At 39.9% G+C, this 15,495-nt stretch overlaps 2 protein-coding genes across 7 annotated transcripts in view; one reads left to right on the forward strand and one right to left on the reverse strand.

Annotated features, from left to right (window-relative positions):
• The window catches only part of LOC124863398 (serine/threonine-protein kinase LMTK1-like), a 34,313-nt gene extending 26,635 nt beyond the window's left edge, over window positions 1–7,678 (forward strand). For both annotated transcript variants that reach the window (XM_047357757.1, XM_047357759.1), the window contains 7 exons: window positions 310–394; window positions 480–601; window positions 1,030–1,179; window positions 1,736–4,946; window positions 5,023–5,170; window positions 5,971–6,174; window positions 6,253–7,678. In XM_047357757.1, the coding sequence (XP_047213713.1) occupies window positions 310–394; window positions 480–601; window positions 1,030–1,179; window positions 1,736–4,946; window positions 5,023–5,170; window positions 5,971–6,174; window positions 6,253–6,281 (3,949 nt within the window). In that variant the 3' untranslated portion in view covers window positions 6,282–7,678. The remainder of the gene's footprint in view (window positions 1–309; window positions 395–479; window positions 602–1,029; window positions 1,180–1,735; window positions 4,947–5,022; window positions 5,171–5,970; window positions 6,175–6,252) is intronic.
• Window positions 7,679–7,772: 94 nt separating this feature from the next.
• Window positions 7,773–15,495, reverse strand: part of LOC124863142 (brain-specific angiogenesis inhibitor 1-associated protein 2-like) — a 77,847-nt gene continuing 70,124 nt past the window's right edge. The window contains exons 14-15 of one of the 5 annotated variants that reach the window (XM_047357391.1): window positions 10,422–10,464; window positions 7,773–9,034 (exon numbers count right to left, since the gene is read on the reverse strand). In XM_047357391.1, coding sequence (XP_047213347.1) covers window positions 10,437–10,464 — 28 coding nt within the window. In that variant the 3' untranslated portion in view covers window positions 7,773–9,034; window positions 10,422–10,436. Of the gene's footprint in view, window positions 9,035–10,421; window positions 10,465–11,027; window positions 12,342–15,495 lie in introns of those variants that run through there. The other 4 variants (XM_047357389.1, XM_047357388.1, XM_047357387.1 and 1 more) reach the window with 4 other exon arrangements.

Consider the following 15,495-nt stretch of genomic DNA (forward strand, 5'->3'; position numbering starts at 1 on the left):
TATGAGCAGCATCAACTTGAAGGTTTTGTGTGCCCCCTTTTGGTCTCTTCCTGCAACAACATCCTGGTGCTGCCTGAGTACTTGACACAAGCTCCAGCATCAGTGATTTTGTTGCCGGGGGCAAGCCACTCTTCGCTCCCATGACGGCTATGCTCAGAAGCTCAACATTTAAAGGAGGTCAGATTAGAAATGTTTTCTCACTCATAGAGCCAGGTGTAAGAAAGCAGTAGATTCATATAAACAGTGTTTATCCACACTAGGTGCATTTTTTTTTTTAAAGTTAATCTCAGAATTTCTTTGGCACAACAGTGACGTGGCCCTGCGAAACTGCCTTCTTACTTCAGAAATGTCTGTTAAGATCGGTGACTATGGGCTGTCTCACAGTCGATATAAGGTCAGCCCTTTGATAAAAAGTACTTTTTTCTTTCACTTTTAATTCTCCTAGTGACAAACCCTTGATTTGTGTTTTATTCATGTAGGAGGACTATTTCATAACACAAGACCAGCTTTGGGTGCCTCTGCGCTGGATCGCACCAGAACTCATAGATGAAGTCCACGGAAACCTGCTGGTTGTTGATCAAACCAAAAGCAGTAACATCTGGTAAGGAATCTGAAAAAAGACAGAAACAAATCTGTGACAGATATAACTGTCTTAGGCCTATCCAACACCCTTAGTTTTATTTTTTGCTTCTACTATTCTTTGTTTAATTGTAACCTAACAGTTTTGACCTAACCCGCAATTAAGCTTAAGGTGAAATGACTTTTTCACATATGGTCATATTGGTTAGGGTAGCTCCCTTAATAAATAAAATCATAATTTTTTTGTACTTACTAAGGTTTTCTTTTTTGTAATTTTTCTGGCAATATTAAACATGCAATTGTGAGAAAAAAAGCAAAAACAAGTGAAATGTATTACGAGGCAAATACTCTTCAGTGGCACTGCATTGCTATTGATTATGTCCTTTGTAAAAAACAAATGTTTCATTTTGTAGTATCTAGCATATCTAATTCTATCTCCCCTCTCTCCAGGTCTGTGGGTGTGACTTTATGGGAGCTGTTTGAGCTAGGAAACCAGCCGTACAGACATTACTCTGACAGGCAAGTGTTGACATATGCTGTGAAGGAGCAGCAACTTAAACTACCCAAACCCCAGCTGCGGTTCCCCCTGGATGACCGCTGGTGAGACATGCTTGCATATTTACCCACTTATGGAAATACAAAGTTGATCCTCAGACATGTCATGACATTACTAAGCTGGATTCCTATCTGACAAGTTATTTTAAAAATAGCCAATGTTTTGTTGCATCTGACCATTGTAGTTAGATTTTTCATTGCCATTGAGAAAAGCTGTTTTCTTTATGGCCCCCTTGGCATAATGCAGAGTTAAATCGCCACATCAATCTTTTTCTGGAAAACAGCTCAACATTGTTTATACCTGTTATTTTGAATTTTTGTTGTTCAATGAGAAAAGTGCGTGGCACCAACACTGACACACAAAGAGAATCTTTTACCTGAGTCAGCAACCATACTGCACCCCCTTTATATACGCTGTAAGTTATTGGCTAGAGCTGTAAATAAATGCCAGGTGTAGCTGTAAAGTGCTGACCTCCAAAGTTATCTTTAAATTGCTTTGTTGTTTATCTCTCAATTTTTTTTTACCTTCTCCTCCTCATTTAGAATACCATTAATAGTGTCAAAGTTGGTAAAAATGTACAACATTTTTGTAACTTTTCAGGTATGAAGTTATGCAGTTCTGCTGGCTGCAGCCTGAGCTCAGGCCCAGCAGTGAGGAGGTGCACCTTCTGATCACATACCTATGTGCCAAAGGATCGAGTGAAGCTGAGGAAGACTTTGAGCAACGATGGAATGCCTTGAAACCCAATTTGCTTGGCAGCACATCACACACAGCTGCATCCACAACCCTGGTCCTCACTCCCACCCCTGATGACATTCCCATTGCAGACCAAACCCAGGCAGTGGAGCTGGCCTCCTCTGCCTCGTCCTCCTTCCCTCTCTTGGAGCACTTCTCTGACAGCTTTCACTCTGACACAGGGGATGACCTCCTAACCGTCACCGAGACAAGCCATGGCCTCAACTTTGAATACAAGTGGGAGCCAGCCCGAGCTGAACAGCCCTACTGCTCCTCCTCTACAAGTGGGCAACTGGGCCAGGAGAACCCACACTACCAGGATATTTATTATTCTAACACAGGAAGTACCTCAGTGGGCTGCAAGACTGACAGTCTGACATCAAGCAGGTCCCCATCCTATTATGAATCAGAACACACCAGTGTTGTCCCAGTGCTGAGTGCCCACAGCCCCTCTATTAGTAGTGAGTACTACATTCGCATAGAAGAACCTGTCCAGCACAACATCAAGTTTGATGATTGTATTGGGGACTACTGTACAGAACTGGAATCTTCTAACAGAAGGTTGTCCTCTGAGAATCAAGCTAGTTCTTACTGGTCCACCAACGACAACATTAAAGCAGATGATTCAAGTCCTACCATTCAACTACACACACATCCACTGCTGAGCCCTTCATCTAACGAAGGTGCAGTAAAGTCAGGTTGTTCTTATAATTCACTTCCGTCTTATAGCAGTAATGCAAACTACTGTGACAAATCACCGCCACCCAAGATACAGAAGCAACCCACTCCCTCTACCCTTGAAAAGTCACCAGAGATTCAAATAAACCATCTTCATACAGACAGTCTGTTAGAAAACCCACGCAGTTTATCACAGGCTATCAGCAGCCCCAGTTTAGGATTCTGCGATCCTTACCTTGAACCACACACAGGTCAAAGCACAGTGAAGGAAAGCTGCCATACTATGTTGGGACCCCTCAGAAAGACACTACACATTGTAAACCACGTTGACATAGATGTAGGAGAGGATGATGACCTACAGTTGAGTCGGCGGAAAAGTAGAGTAGTTGAGGATAAAACCAACTGGATCTCAAACCGTTCAGCAAACAACAACAGCTTTGACAGCAGACACACGGGCGGTGGAAATGACAGTTGTGTGACTCTTCGATCAGATGCAACAGATACATGGGTTTTAACCAAGGCCACCACGAGAACCTTCCAAAGCTTCAAGCCTTGTGGCACCTTGGGGGGCAGTGAGGAAGGCCCTGAATGGAGTGCATCTTGCATGTCTGTTGGTTTAGACTCGTACATTCAGATATGCCACAAAGAGTCGGCTCAAGAGAAGCCTGCGAGTTTGGATTTCTTTCAAAGCAACAGTGCTCTTACCAACTCGAACAAGAATAGCAGTAGTACAGAGGGAGGAAAAATGGAACCTCAGACTGATCAAACAGGAACCTTGTCTGATATGCAGAGATGCAACATATGGGAAGGAGTTTCAGATGGAACATCTGTGGGTCTGAGTGGCCTCAGGCTGAATTATGCAGAGACATCCAAAACCAGCAGAAACCAGCAATGTGCAGTAGACGTTAGGGACTCCAGACCCTGCTTGGTTGAACTTGGTGACTACAGTGAGGATGAGGAAGATGACATAACTGATATTACATCAGGAATCTTTGCTGACTTCAACCTTGACCTTAGTGAGGTTGAGGAGGAAGACATCAGCCCAAAAAAGATTTTGGAGGGGAATTCAGACGCTTTGGGTGCCATTAATGTACTTTCATCAGTGGCAAGCTCCTGTGAACAGGCCTTCAGCCCTGATCCCTATAACACCCCCATCCTGCCCAAATCTCTGGATAGTGGCTATGACACAGAAAACAATGAATCTCCAGAGTTTATGTTCAAAGAGCTTGGAGATCCACTGGGTGGTGAAAGTTGCCCTGGGTTGGGTGGGGAATCTGAAATTGCTCTGCATGTTGGTTTAGCGCAGGGTGTCTGCACTTCAACAATCACATCAGAGCTACATGTAAAGAGCCTTGTTGATAACAATCCCTACAGGGACTCTGCTTATTTCTCTGACTATGATGTAGAAAGTGAAAGGAGTCCCAAAGAGGAAGGCAGGGGTTTCTTTGCAGAACCTGTGAAGCGTCATGGCCCTGACAATGCTTTAAGCTCTGCAGGAGAACATATTCTTGAAAATAATCTAAACTGCGAGAGGAATTTAACAAATCTGAGACATCTCAAAAATTGCGTTTTGGCAAATCTCTCAGAGGCCAACTCACATTTAGCCCACAATATCCAAACACCTGAGTTGTCCATGCTGTCACCATTTCCTCAACAGATGGGTGGGTGCCTCACCAAAGAAGCTGCTCCTGCTGATGATGATATGGGGTTGGATACGGAGCATTCAGGGGATGAGCCTGCATCTGAACTCAATTCCTTGAATGGGTCAGAGCCCTCCTCCTCTGTCCTGGAAGCCTCTGCAAACCATGAAGAGGGTAGCAGAGGAGCAGAAGGCTGCTCCTCTGTCCATTCAACAGTGTCTGGTTGCTCAATCACCGAATGCAGAGATAAACCTTGTGAAGAAAATGAAAATGTGGAGGAATCTTCAGAGGAGGAAAAGGTGCCTGAACAGTCTCATGTCAGTGGGGAGAAAGAGCACCGAAGAGAGGGTGAGAAAATTAACGAGGAGGATTTTGAGGACATTGATGCAGAGGAATGCGACAGCTTATGTGAGGAATCTAACGGTCCTCAGGATCTTTCCACCTCCTCATCATTATTGGAGCTTTGTGGAGAAGACGTAAGAGCTCCACTGGAAGAAGCTGAGGATGAAGATGACTCTGATGAAAGTGAGTCTGATGAAGAACTGAGAACATACAACATCCAAGATGAAGAGAGCGAGGGGAGTGAAGAGGATTTTAGCACAGTACCGGTGGTCGTGAGTGACTGCAGCAGGGCGAGACACCTCCGCAGCCTCCTCAAGATGCCCACCCTGCTTACCCAATCCTTCTGCGAGGAGTTGGAGAGGAAGAAAAAAGCAGTATCGTTTTTTGACGATGTCACAGTGTTTCTTTTTGACCAGGTATGACACTTTAATGGATCAAAGTTAGACCATGTTGTCTTAATTGATATTATTGTTTAAACACTGTATTTTCCAGGAGAGCCCCACAGGAGAACTGGCAGACTGTTCGTTTTCCACTGAAGGAGAGCCAATTGAACAGGAAACATCAAACTTAGATCTTGAAGCTCAATCCGATGATGCTCAGTGTTTCGCTAAGGAAACAGATGAAAACAACTTAGCACAGGGTAAGCACACATAACAGTGTTACGCTGGTTTATTTATTAATTCCAAATGTTTAGCATTATTTATTAGAAGGAAGAGCGTAAAGGCAAATTTTCCATCTCCAGTTTTTGTAAGGCTCTGATTGGCATTACCAATTTCTCTATATATAGAACTCTCTGTAAAGATGAAAAAGTATTAAAAATATATCTTACTATTTTTCCTACTATGAATGGTCTTGCTATTTAGAATAGGTTAGAATAATCATTTATTTGTTCCTCAATGTGGAGATTCATTGTACTAGCACCAAAGTGACTGGCAAATGGAAAACACACAAATACACCCAAAAATGGGTTTGCAGGAGCAGTCAGTATAAAACAGGGTTATTTAGTTTAAATTAATGAAAAAATGATTAGGTAGCTGCAATTTTTTATGACACACAGTTGCTGAAAGTCAAAGGGTTAAACAGAGCAACTTTGCTGAGGTGCTTACCGCAATTTGCCTTTTCGCCAGTCCAACAAAAAGACCCAAAGATGTATAGGCATAGCCTTCCTGTAGCACAAACCTCTTTTTGGAAATGTAAGCACATACTGACCAGCAGCAGCAGCCTTGCTTCTTCAGTAATGACTTCCACACTGAAGATTGCCATTAGTGTGACCTGCTGGCGCTCAGCCTCGGTGTATTCAATGATTAGAAAAACCTCCGGCTTTTGAGCTTATTTATGACTTGCAGGTCACTGGTCAGGGCCACTCTAGAAATTGTCCTCTTCATGTCACCAAGATATGTTTTTCAGTGTATCTCAAACATTTTCTTTACCATTACATAGGTGGGAATTTCAAATGGGAAGAGAAGCACTCTGTGGAGACCTTACCATCCACGCTTCACACCATCCCTGAGCCTGTGTTCTCACACACTTCTGTCACCGATACAGCTGAAGTTCCTAAACCTGTTGCAGTTCCACTTAACCGTTTCATGGTGTCTCGATTCTCCATCACGCATGTGTCCGACTCCCACGCAGGCATAGCAACAGGTCTGTAATAAACACTCACTTACACACTTAAAATGCTTGCAATATGCTGCTGTAATAAAAATCACTTGTGTCCAACAGGGAATACTGAAGATACTCCAAAACGTTGAGTCTTGCAGGGAAGACCAGAGGAGGTGGAGCCAGAAAAGCAGAATTATGATATTCAAGATGATTTTATAGAGTTTTATTTTATCTTTCTTAGTGTTTGGGACATCTGATTTTGAGACCCTTTATAAGACAGTGCCTCATATTGTGGTCGGATACTTTGATTTGCACAAACTTTCTTTTTATTTGACATAAGTGCAATAGCAGTAGGAGTGAAAATCTGATTTTAAGAACTGCAGAATGAGAATACAAATTTATATAATTTGGTTTGGGGTAAAAAATCCTGTTTCTTCAGCTCTAACATCATTTTGCTTCATGAAGCTGCTGTTCCTTTCAGCCAACAGTTTTTTTTTTTATGTTCGACACAAAAATAGGAAAATAAGGACAGGCTTCATAGCTGCTTCTCTCATTGGCTGCTTTGAAACTAGTTCTGGCAACTCTAAGACTGTTACAGGTTTCATTATCAAAAGGAGCAAGCGACACTAGAGATTTGCTGCATAGGAAGCCATAAAACATAAAGGGGAATTTAAATTGAGATCATAATATATTAACTTTGACTAAAATTAAACATTTACAAAAGATCGAAATGTAAATGCCAGTACCCTAATCACCATCACTAGTCACTTCGGTTTACGTTGCACTTTGTGTAGCCTTAGCTGCTCCTAACTGTCAAATACTGAAATAAAATAGCCTAAGACAAGCTATTCTGTTTTCATCCACAGTGCCAGCAGCAGGTTTGTTTACTCTCATGTACATGTCTTTTTTTTTTTTTTAAGAATAAAATCAGATGGACTGAGAGGTGTTTCCACAGAACTTCGTGTTGTCACTGTAAACATCCCAGTCATAAATGTGGAATGTCACTTGTCATGTTAATTTATCTTTTCTAAGAAAATAATAATACTAAAAAAAACATGTCTTATATAGAAATGATCTATTACATTTTTGGTGAATGCCTGAGGTGAAACCAAGACATTCAGAAAAGGACATATCTGGTATATTGTACGAATATTGTATCAACACGTAGCAGGTAGCTTGAGTAGAATCATTACTGCTGTATCAACTGTTGTATTCCCTCCCCTTTCTATCCATCTGTAGGTCCTAGTTTAAATTCCTTCCCCTCTCACTTTCCCTTTTACGTTGTGCAAGATTAAGAAACTGTTGCCAGTATTTTTGTACAAGCATTTCAAAAATGCAATTCAGGATGAGCGATTATCGAATTTGCCAAAGAGAAATTGTAAAGCCCATTGGCTTTTAAATGGCAGATGCCTTTGGAGAAGGTGAGGTTGCTCTATGCACCAGAAGTGACAATGTTGCCATTTCCATTTGTTCCTCATTCATCGCTGTTGTACCATCTACCCCCCACCCCCAGAAACTTAAATAAATCCAAGTACTTTTTCCCCTTCTTGTTTTTGTGGTATATTTAATTACCTTTACATCTGTATATTTTCGTGAAACAAACTGTGAAATGTGAGAGCCCAAAGACAGAAGTATCACAATTGTGTAAGGTTAAATTTATTTGACAAGATAATTTAAATGCATTTTCTTTACAGTGCAGATATAGTACAAACAGGGACAGACGAGAGAAATAAAGTTGAAGACAGCTACGTTTAATAAAAATTTTAAACTGGACATTGAATTGTGATATAAGTATCAGTGTAAATGACCCATTTGTTAAAAACTAAAACTCCTCATGAATCAGCTTGCAATACATTGCAGCTCATTCACACAAACTAACTGTGTCCCAGATTAGTGTGCCAAGTAATACTGAAAATGAAAATTAATATAATACTGGAACTTATATCTGAATATCTACCACTCCCTCAAAGCTAAATACTAAATAAAAGACAAATTATTACGATTTTCCCCGTATTCTGTCCACTGCTGAATTAGATATTGCTAAAATTCAAATTATAAGGAAAAGAGGAGCAATTGAAAATTATTCTGGGATATTTCTGTGAAGTCGTAGCTGTGATGCACTGAACTTGCACACACATCAGAAAAACATACCAAAACATTACAACAAAAGCTGAACTATTACCATGAGTATTATGAATCAGAATAAAAAAATAAAATAAAATAAAAACTGCAAATAATTACCCTTAAACCACTTTAATAGAACAATAAGAACAATGATTTATGTTTAGAAACCAGCAAAGACACATAGAAGGCACAGGAGATTGAAAATCTGGGTTTCCTGTATCACCAATAACAAATATAATGACCTACATGACCTAAGAATTGAAGCATAGTGACAAACTGGTCTGTGGCCCTGCTTTCAGATCACCCTCAAGTCCCACTCCTATTGAAAACATAATGCTTTAATAAAAATGTACAGTGTATAGTGTTAAAGAAATACTAATGCTGGAACAGAAGAGCAGATAAAGGGTAAACTTCCTAGCCTTACATAATCCAGAGCTGCTGTGATCTAAATAACTTAATACATTTACCATTACCATTAAATGTTTAGGCGGAGACATAACTATGGTTGAAGCCGTTGGTTTCTAAAAAGTTCAAAGGAAATTTTGTATACAAGAAGAAGCCAAATGCTAAGTTATGTAAGCTGTCTGATGAGACAATCACACCTCCGGGCCCTCTTGTGGTAACAATAAAACATGCAAGTCATGGCCACCGTTTTCCTCTCGTTACAAAATGGGCACCCATCGGTGGAAAAGACGAGAAGGCAAGTTGTTAGTAGTAGATGGGTGTAGATCGATCATCAGAGAAGGAGGGCCGGAGGAAGACCTCGAGGGAACGGTCACTGCAGGGAGAGGATGGGGGAGACAGGGTACACTCAGTTACCATCAACATGATCCCAATTTTATGTATATACTCCCCCCACCCCCCAACACACATACACAAACAGCTAATGTTTAAAATTTTCAACCACACCCAACATAATTTTACTTTGATTTTTTAAGAGTGAACAGAAAAAGTTGTTTTGTGAGATCAAGCATGAAATGAGAAACCTTTCAAACACCGCTAATGAAAAACAGAAGTGAAAAAAACTTGTTGACATCACTGGTAAATAGGTGTAAAAAAACAAACAATCGAACCCTTAATTTTGGTACATTTATCAAGTGGGTAAAAAATCTAATGCTTATAAATTGTAAAAAAAAAAAAAAACAAGTGCCAAATTACAAACCTGCTGTAAATACATGGTACAAACTCCCTTTGCTAGAGGGGCAGCACTTAGTGTAGCCTGTAACATTTTACAAGGTTGGATCATGCAGAGAGGGATCTTTAAACCCTTCCTGCTTGGTCCCCAAATGTTTTTTTTTCTTTTTAGCTGGGAATTGTTGGTTGCAAGGGGCCAAGCTTCTCTGTGTCATGACCAAAAATGTTACATCTACATGACCACAACACCTTATTTATTTATTTATTTTTTATATTAAAAGGATTAACTTACCATCTGTGAATGAAAGTATACTGAGTGCCTGCAAGTGGGCACATAGTTATCAGCCTAATTAGTCAGAGAGTGGGTCAAGTTGTCAGTACCATTTTCAGTTTCAAGCACCCATTATGCTGAGGTGAGCGAACAGTCTGCATTGCGTAGCGTTAGTAAAGTACTTATTGGGTCATAGCTGCGATATTTAAGACACACTTGATACGATTCTGTGGCAGCGGCTCACATAGTCTACAATATACCTTTTTGACATGTCCAAAAACATCTGTGGCAAAATAAAGTTAAATAATTTTTTGTTACATTTATTTTAAATGCACTAAGGTTACTAACAACTCTAAACCTAGTGATTTAGTAAAGAACAATTATTTTCTAAAGTAGTATTTTTTCCCCATGCAAATGTTTTAAAATTAAAGCTTGAATTTTTCTGTCATTTGATAAAGCGATAAATGAGTGTATTTTTAAGCTTTTTTACCCATCTTTACCAGGTGTGCCAACAAATTTGTCAGTCTGTTTGTAGGCATGCATAGTTAGTGTCTTATCTGGATGATATTGGATTATGGAAATAAAGAAAAAAGAAAGCACAACCCAAGGCCTGCTGGATTGCCAGGACCAAAAAGAAAACACCAGTGATTTTCCAGTATCCTATTCCAGCAGGCAACCAGCAAAACAGAAGAGACCAAGCATTCATAAAGAGAAGTAGGTGATAAGTTTATTAAGAGGCAATGTAGACTGGGGGACTTACGGCGGTCCTGTTCCCTCAGAACCGGGACAATTCTGGACCCAAACTGGAAGGTAAAGAGAACCTTGGGGTTTGAATGGTTCACACCTCAAATCATGCATGAGGCAACAACTTGTAAAAACAATTGTTAGTCTGATGCAAGACAAACATACTGTAAGCTGGTAATATTTCAAAGAAAAATGCAAAACAGCAGTGCAACACTTCATGCTCCACATGCCTTTTCAATTCTACACAACCTTAATGGAAACAAATTTTACCATGAATGGACCAAAATCAACTGGAAAACAAGTCCTTTCTTTACACCAAATACAACTCTCACACAAGCACAAATTCAAAATCAAGTAATGTTTGCAGGCAGGAAAAGTTTAGAACCTCACAATAGAAATACTGTACCACAACACCACCTTCACTTACCATCCTCCCACCCCCCAAATGACAGAGAGCAAGTACAGATGAAAGGAGCCGGGGGTGAAACATGCATGGACACAGCCATAACGGAATTACTCACAAAAGGTTACTTTTTTGTGTAAAAAAGCAGTAACACTGCAACAAGGAACATGCCTCTTCAGTAGCAGAGGGCAGAAAAGATTCCTCGTCAGACCAGAACCGTTTATTAATATATAGAGATGTGTTTTATTTAGAATACCTTTGTAAAAAGTCACCATACATTCAAGGTCAATTTTTATTGTCACATTTTTCTGGTTTTCCCCTCCACAGCATGCATAAGATAAACACTTCAGGTCATAGGTATGTTTATCATTGTTTCTGGAAATATTTTACAAGATCAGCGTTTATTATTGTTTTTTTTTTTCCTTTAAAAGAAAAATAACCAACACTGCACAGTCACTCAGGGAATACAATCAGAAAAAGAAAATCTGCAAAAACTGCAAAAAGCTGTGTTGATTATTAAATCTCATGTTATTCACAGCTGTAATTTAAGGACAGTCGATAAAAAGCTCACTGGTACAGCTTCAGGTGGGGAAAAAAAAGATAGAATACTTTAATCTAACCAAAAAATCTGGCAGCAAGTTAGCCAGGAATGCAAAAAAAAAAAGAAAATGAAATAAATAAATAAGACTGAGGGTGTGAAGTTTAACCAAGCACACATTTATTTTAGACTGACTGTGTGTATGTGTATTTGTGTGTGTGTGTATATATATATATATATATATATATATATATATATATATATATATATATATATCAGAAGCTTTAGGAAAAGGAGCAAAGTAAGGCAAATATGATACACCCTGTGGACAAAAAGATCTTGCAATGACACAATGAGCGTTACTTAAAACAAAGCTTTTTCAGCATGTTTGTTGGGTGGGAACTCAACAGTATTAGGGCCCCCATGGTGCTTAAGAAAAGGCCATTTTCTCAGTGGCTTAAGTACAACGACATTGAAGTCCTTTGGCACTTGAACAGTACATGAACATGTCTTTTAGTTTTTGACAAAATGACACAACCATGTACATGCATGAAAGACGAGCAGTTGCAAAGGCAGTCTCTTGAGAGAATAGTCTGTGATGTGCAGACTGAGATCAGAGAGTGTTCAGAGTCCATATCGCTGCATGCTGAGCAGGTAGGCCCCGCTCGGGATTTCACGCTCAATGCAATCCTCCACCCACCAGCCGCTACTGTCCACACCGACGCCAGACGAAGCAGCAGCACCCAGGACGGACAGAGGAGGAAAAGGAGGGACCCGGGGAGGAAGAGAGGACAGAAAGGAGGGATGAAACTGGCCTCTTCCATTCGGAGAAGGGGTGTGAGTGGAGGCAGAGGTGCAGACAAGTGGACAGGTGGGGAGGGGGAAAGGAAGGAAAAGATGGAGGGGGGGAGGCCCCTGTGCTATCCGGAGCTGCCTGTGTCTGTCTGTATGTCTGTTCTCACACAGTCGAAATCAATTTGCCATCAGGACTGTCACTGTGGAACAAAGAGAGAAGGAAGCTTGCCAGGTCGGACACATTCAGAGAGAAATGGAGAGAGACAAGACAGGCACAAGGAGGCACGGTGGCGTTAAGAAGTGATGCAGATGGGGGTTCAGGAAATCTATTGTTTGCCCCACCTACAAAACTCCAAACACACCTGCCAAAATCACGAAGACTGGAGCTTCAATTCCTTCATCAACACCTCTAAACAGAAATCAAAATCATTCCGCAAATCAAAGTTTTGCAGTTTATGTTTGCCTCTATAAGACACAAAAAGGTGACACAAGAAAGAAGCTGCTGTTGATGAGGAAATTACTGAGTGATCTCCATAGCTGAAATGATGTAATATTAGTCTGCAAGGGTAAATACACCCAGAAGGATGATAATACTGATACAGAATAAATAAACACACATTTAGAGCAGACAGGAGTGTGAACAGCAGCTTAAACGCTTAGTGCCAAAAGGCTCAAGGCTGCCAGGCAGGAATGGCTGAGATGATGTCAGCATGAAGTCTACTGTCACAACACGTACTTTAAACACCTGTACAAATGCACATCCACCTCAGGACACTGTTCGCTCTCTTCAACACACTCTACCTGACACATATTTAAATACATGGATAAGAAGGATGTACTGACTCGCTGTCTGATTAAACAATAACAAGCACACTACAGTTTCTAACAGCTACCTAAGACAAAGGACTTGGTATGGTACTACTTGCCCAGTAGCTATTGCACTATAAACTGGTACACTCACCCTGCTAGAATATAATCAGTACATTATAAAGATTTGCAAAAAGTGACACTGGAAAGAGAAAAGAACTAAGAACAACTTAAAACAAAAAGTAATAACATTTATTGCAACTGAAATGATGTTTTAACTAACAAATTAAAAACATTTTTCCCCAAATTTGGAGGTAGTTTACAACAACTGATTATGTTTTTTAACAAACAAATTTATAAAAAAAAAAAATGTTTTACGTAAAATTTGGATCTTCTGACATTTGTTAACAAAATACATAAAAAGGCCAGTTGCTTGATTTTTTTTATTTATAACAAATTAAAATTATGTTTATGTTTGAACAACTTTTTTATACAAAAATATATATAAAGAAAAGGAAAGACTGAAAAAAAATGATTATAACTGTAATTAAATGTAGGGCTGCAACTTATGATTATTTTGCTAATCAATTAATCTAAGACTATTTTTTCGATTATTCAATTAATAATCAGATAGCACATGGTGCTTAATAGAAGATTTTGATTTTGAATGCAGAATTTGAATCAGGTGAAGCTAAAACTATGCCACTTGAGGAGCTCTGGATAACATATTTACAGATAAAGAAGGTTTTTCCATCTTAAATGCAATATATACTGGTCCTTCTCAAAATATTAGCATATTGTGATAAAGTTCATTATTTTCCATAATGTCATGATGAAAATTTAACATTCATATATTTTAGATTCATTGCACACTAACTGAAATATTTCAGGTCTTTTATTGTCTTAATACGGATGATTTTGGCATACAGCTCATGAAAACCCAAAATTCCTATCTCACAAAATTAGCATATTTCATCTGACCAATAAAAGAAAAGTGTTTTTAATACAAAAAACGTCAACCTTCAAATAATCATGTACAGTTATGCACTCAATACTTGGTCGGGAATCCTTTTGCAGAAATGACTGCTTCAATGCGGCGTGGCATGGAGGCAATCAGCCTGTGGCACTGCTGAGGTCTTATGGAGGCCCAGGATGCTTCGATAGCGGCCTTTAGCTCATCCAGAGTGTTGGGTCTTGAGTCTCTCAACGTTCTCTTCACAATATCCCACAGATTCTCTATGGGGTTCAGGTCAGGAGAGTTGGCAGGCCAATTGAGCACAGTGATACCATGGTCAGTAAACCATTTACCAGTGGTTTTGGCACTGTGAGCAGGTGCCAGGTCGTGCTGAAAAATGAAATCTTCATCTCCATAAAGCTTTTCAGCAGATGGAAGCATGAAGTGCTCCAAAATCTCCTGATAGCTAGCTGCATTGACCCTGCCCTTGATAAAACACAGTGGACCAACACCAGCAGCTGACACGGCACCCCAGACCATCACTGACTGTGGGTACTTGACACTGGACTTCTGGCATTTTGGCATTTCCTTCTCCCCAGTCTTCCTCCAGACTCTGGCACCTTGATTTCCGAATGACATGCAGAATTTGCTTTCATCCGAAAAAAGTACTTTGGACCACCGAGCAACAATCCAGTGCTGCTTCTCTGTAGCCCAGGTCTGGGGAATGCGGCACCTGTAGCCCATTTCCTGCACACGCCTGTGCACGGTGGCTCTGGATGTTTCTACTCCAGACTCAGTCCACTGCTTCCGCAGGTCCCCCAAGGTCTGGAATCGGCCCTTCTCCACACTCTTCCTCAGGGTCCGGTCACCTCTTCTCGTTGTGCAGCGTTTTCTGCCACACTTTTTCCTTCCCACAGACTTCCCACTGAGGTGACTTGATACAGCACTCTGGGAACAGCCTATTCGTTCAGAAATGTCTTTCTGTGTCTTACCCTCTTGCTTGAGGGTGTCAATAGTGGCCTTCTGGACAGCAGTCAGGTCGGCAGTCTTACCCATGATTGGGGTTTTGAGTGATAAACCAGGCTGGGAGTTTTAAAGGCCTCAGGAATCTTTTGCAGGTGTTTAGAGTTAACTCGTTGATTCAGATGATTAGGTTCATAGCTCGTTTAGAGACCCTTTTAATGATATGCTAATTTTGTGAGATAGGAATTTTGGGTTTTCATGAGCTGTATGCCAAAATCATCCATATTAAGACAATAAAAGACCTGAAATATTTCAGTTAGTGTGCAATGAATCTAAAATATATGAATGTTAAATTTTCATCATTACATTATGGAAAATAATGAACTTTATCACAATATGCTAATATTTTGAGAAGGACCTGTATATATATATATATATATTGTACAGTTTTGGCCTAATTAATGGGTTGTCCTTTCAGCAAATGGCATGTTTTAGAATCTGCATAATCCAGTAAGTGATTATTCGATTACTAAATTAGTTGACAAATTTTTAAATATTCAATTAATCACAGTTATTCCACTTAATTGTTTTAGCCCTAATTAAATGTCTAAATGTGACTGTACTTCAAG

Source organism: Girardinichthys multiradiatus, chromosome X (genome assembly GCF_021462225.1).
Source record: "Girardinichthys multiradiatus isolate DD_20200921_A chromosome X, DD_fGirMul_XY1, whole genome shotgun sequence".
NCBI classification, from domain to species: Eukaryota; Metazoa; Chordata; class Actinopteri; order Cyprinodontiformes; family Goodeidae; genus Girardinichthys; species Girardinichthys multiradiatus.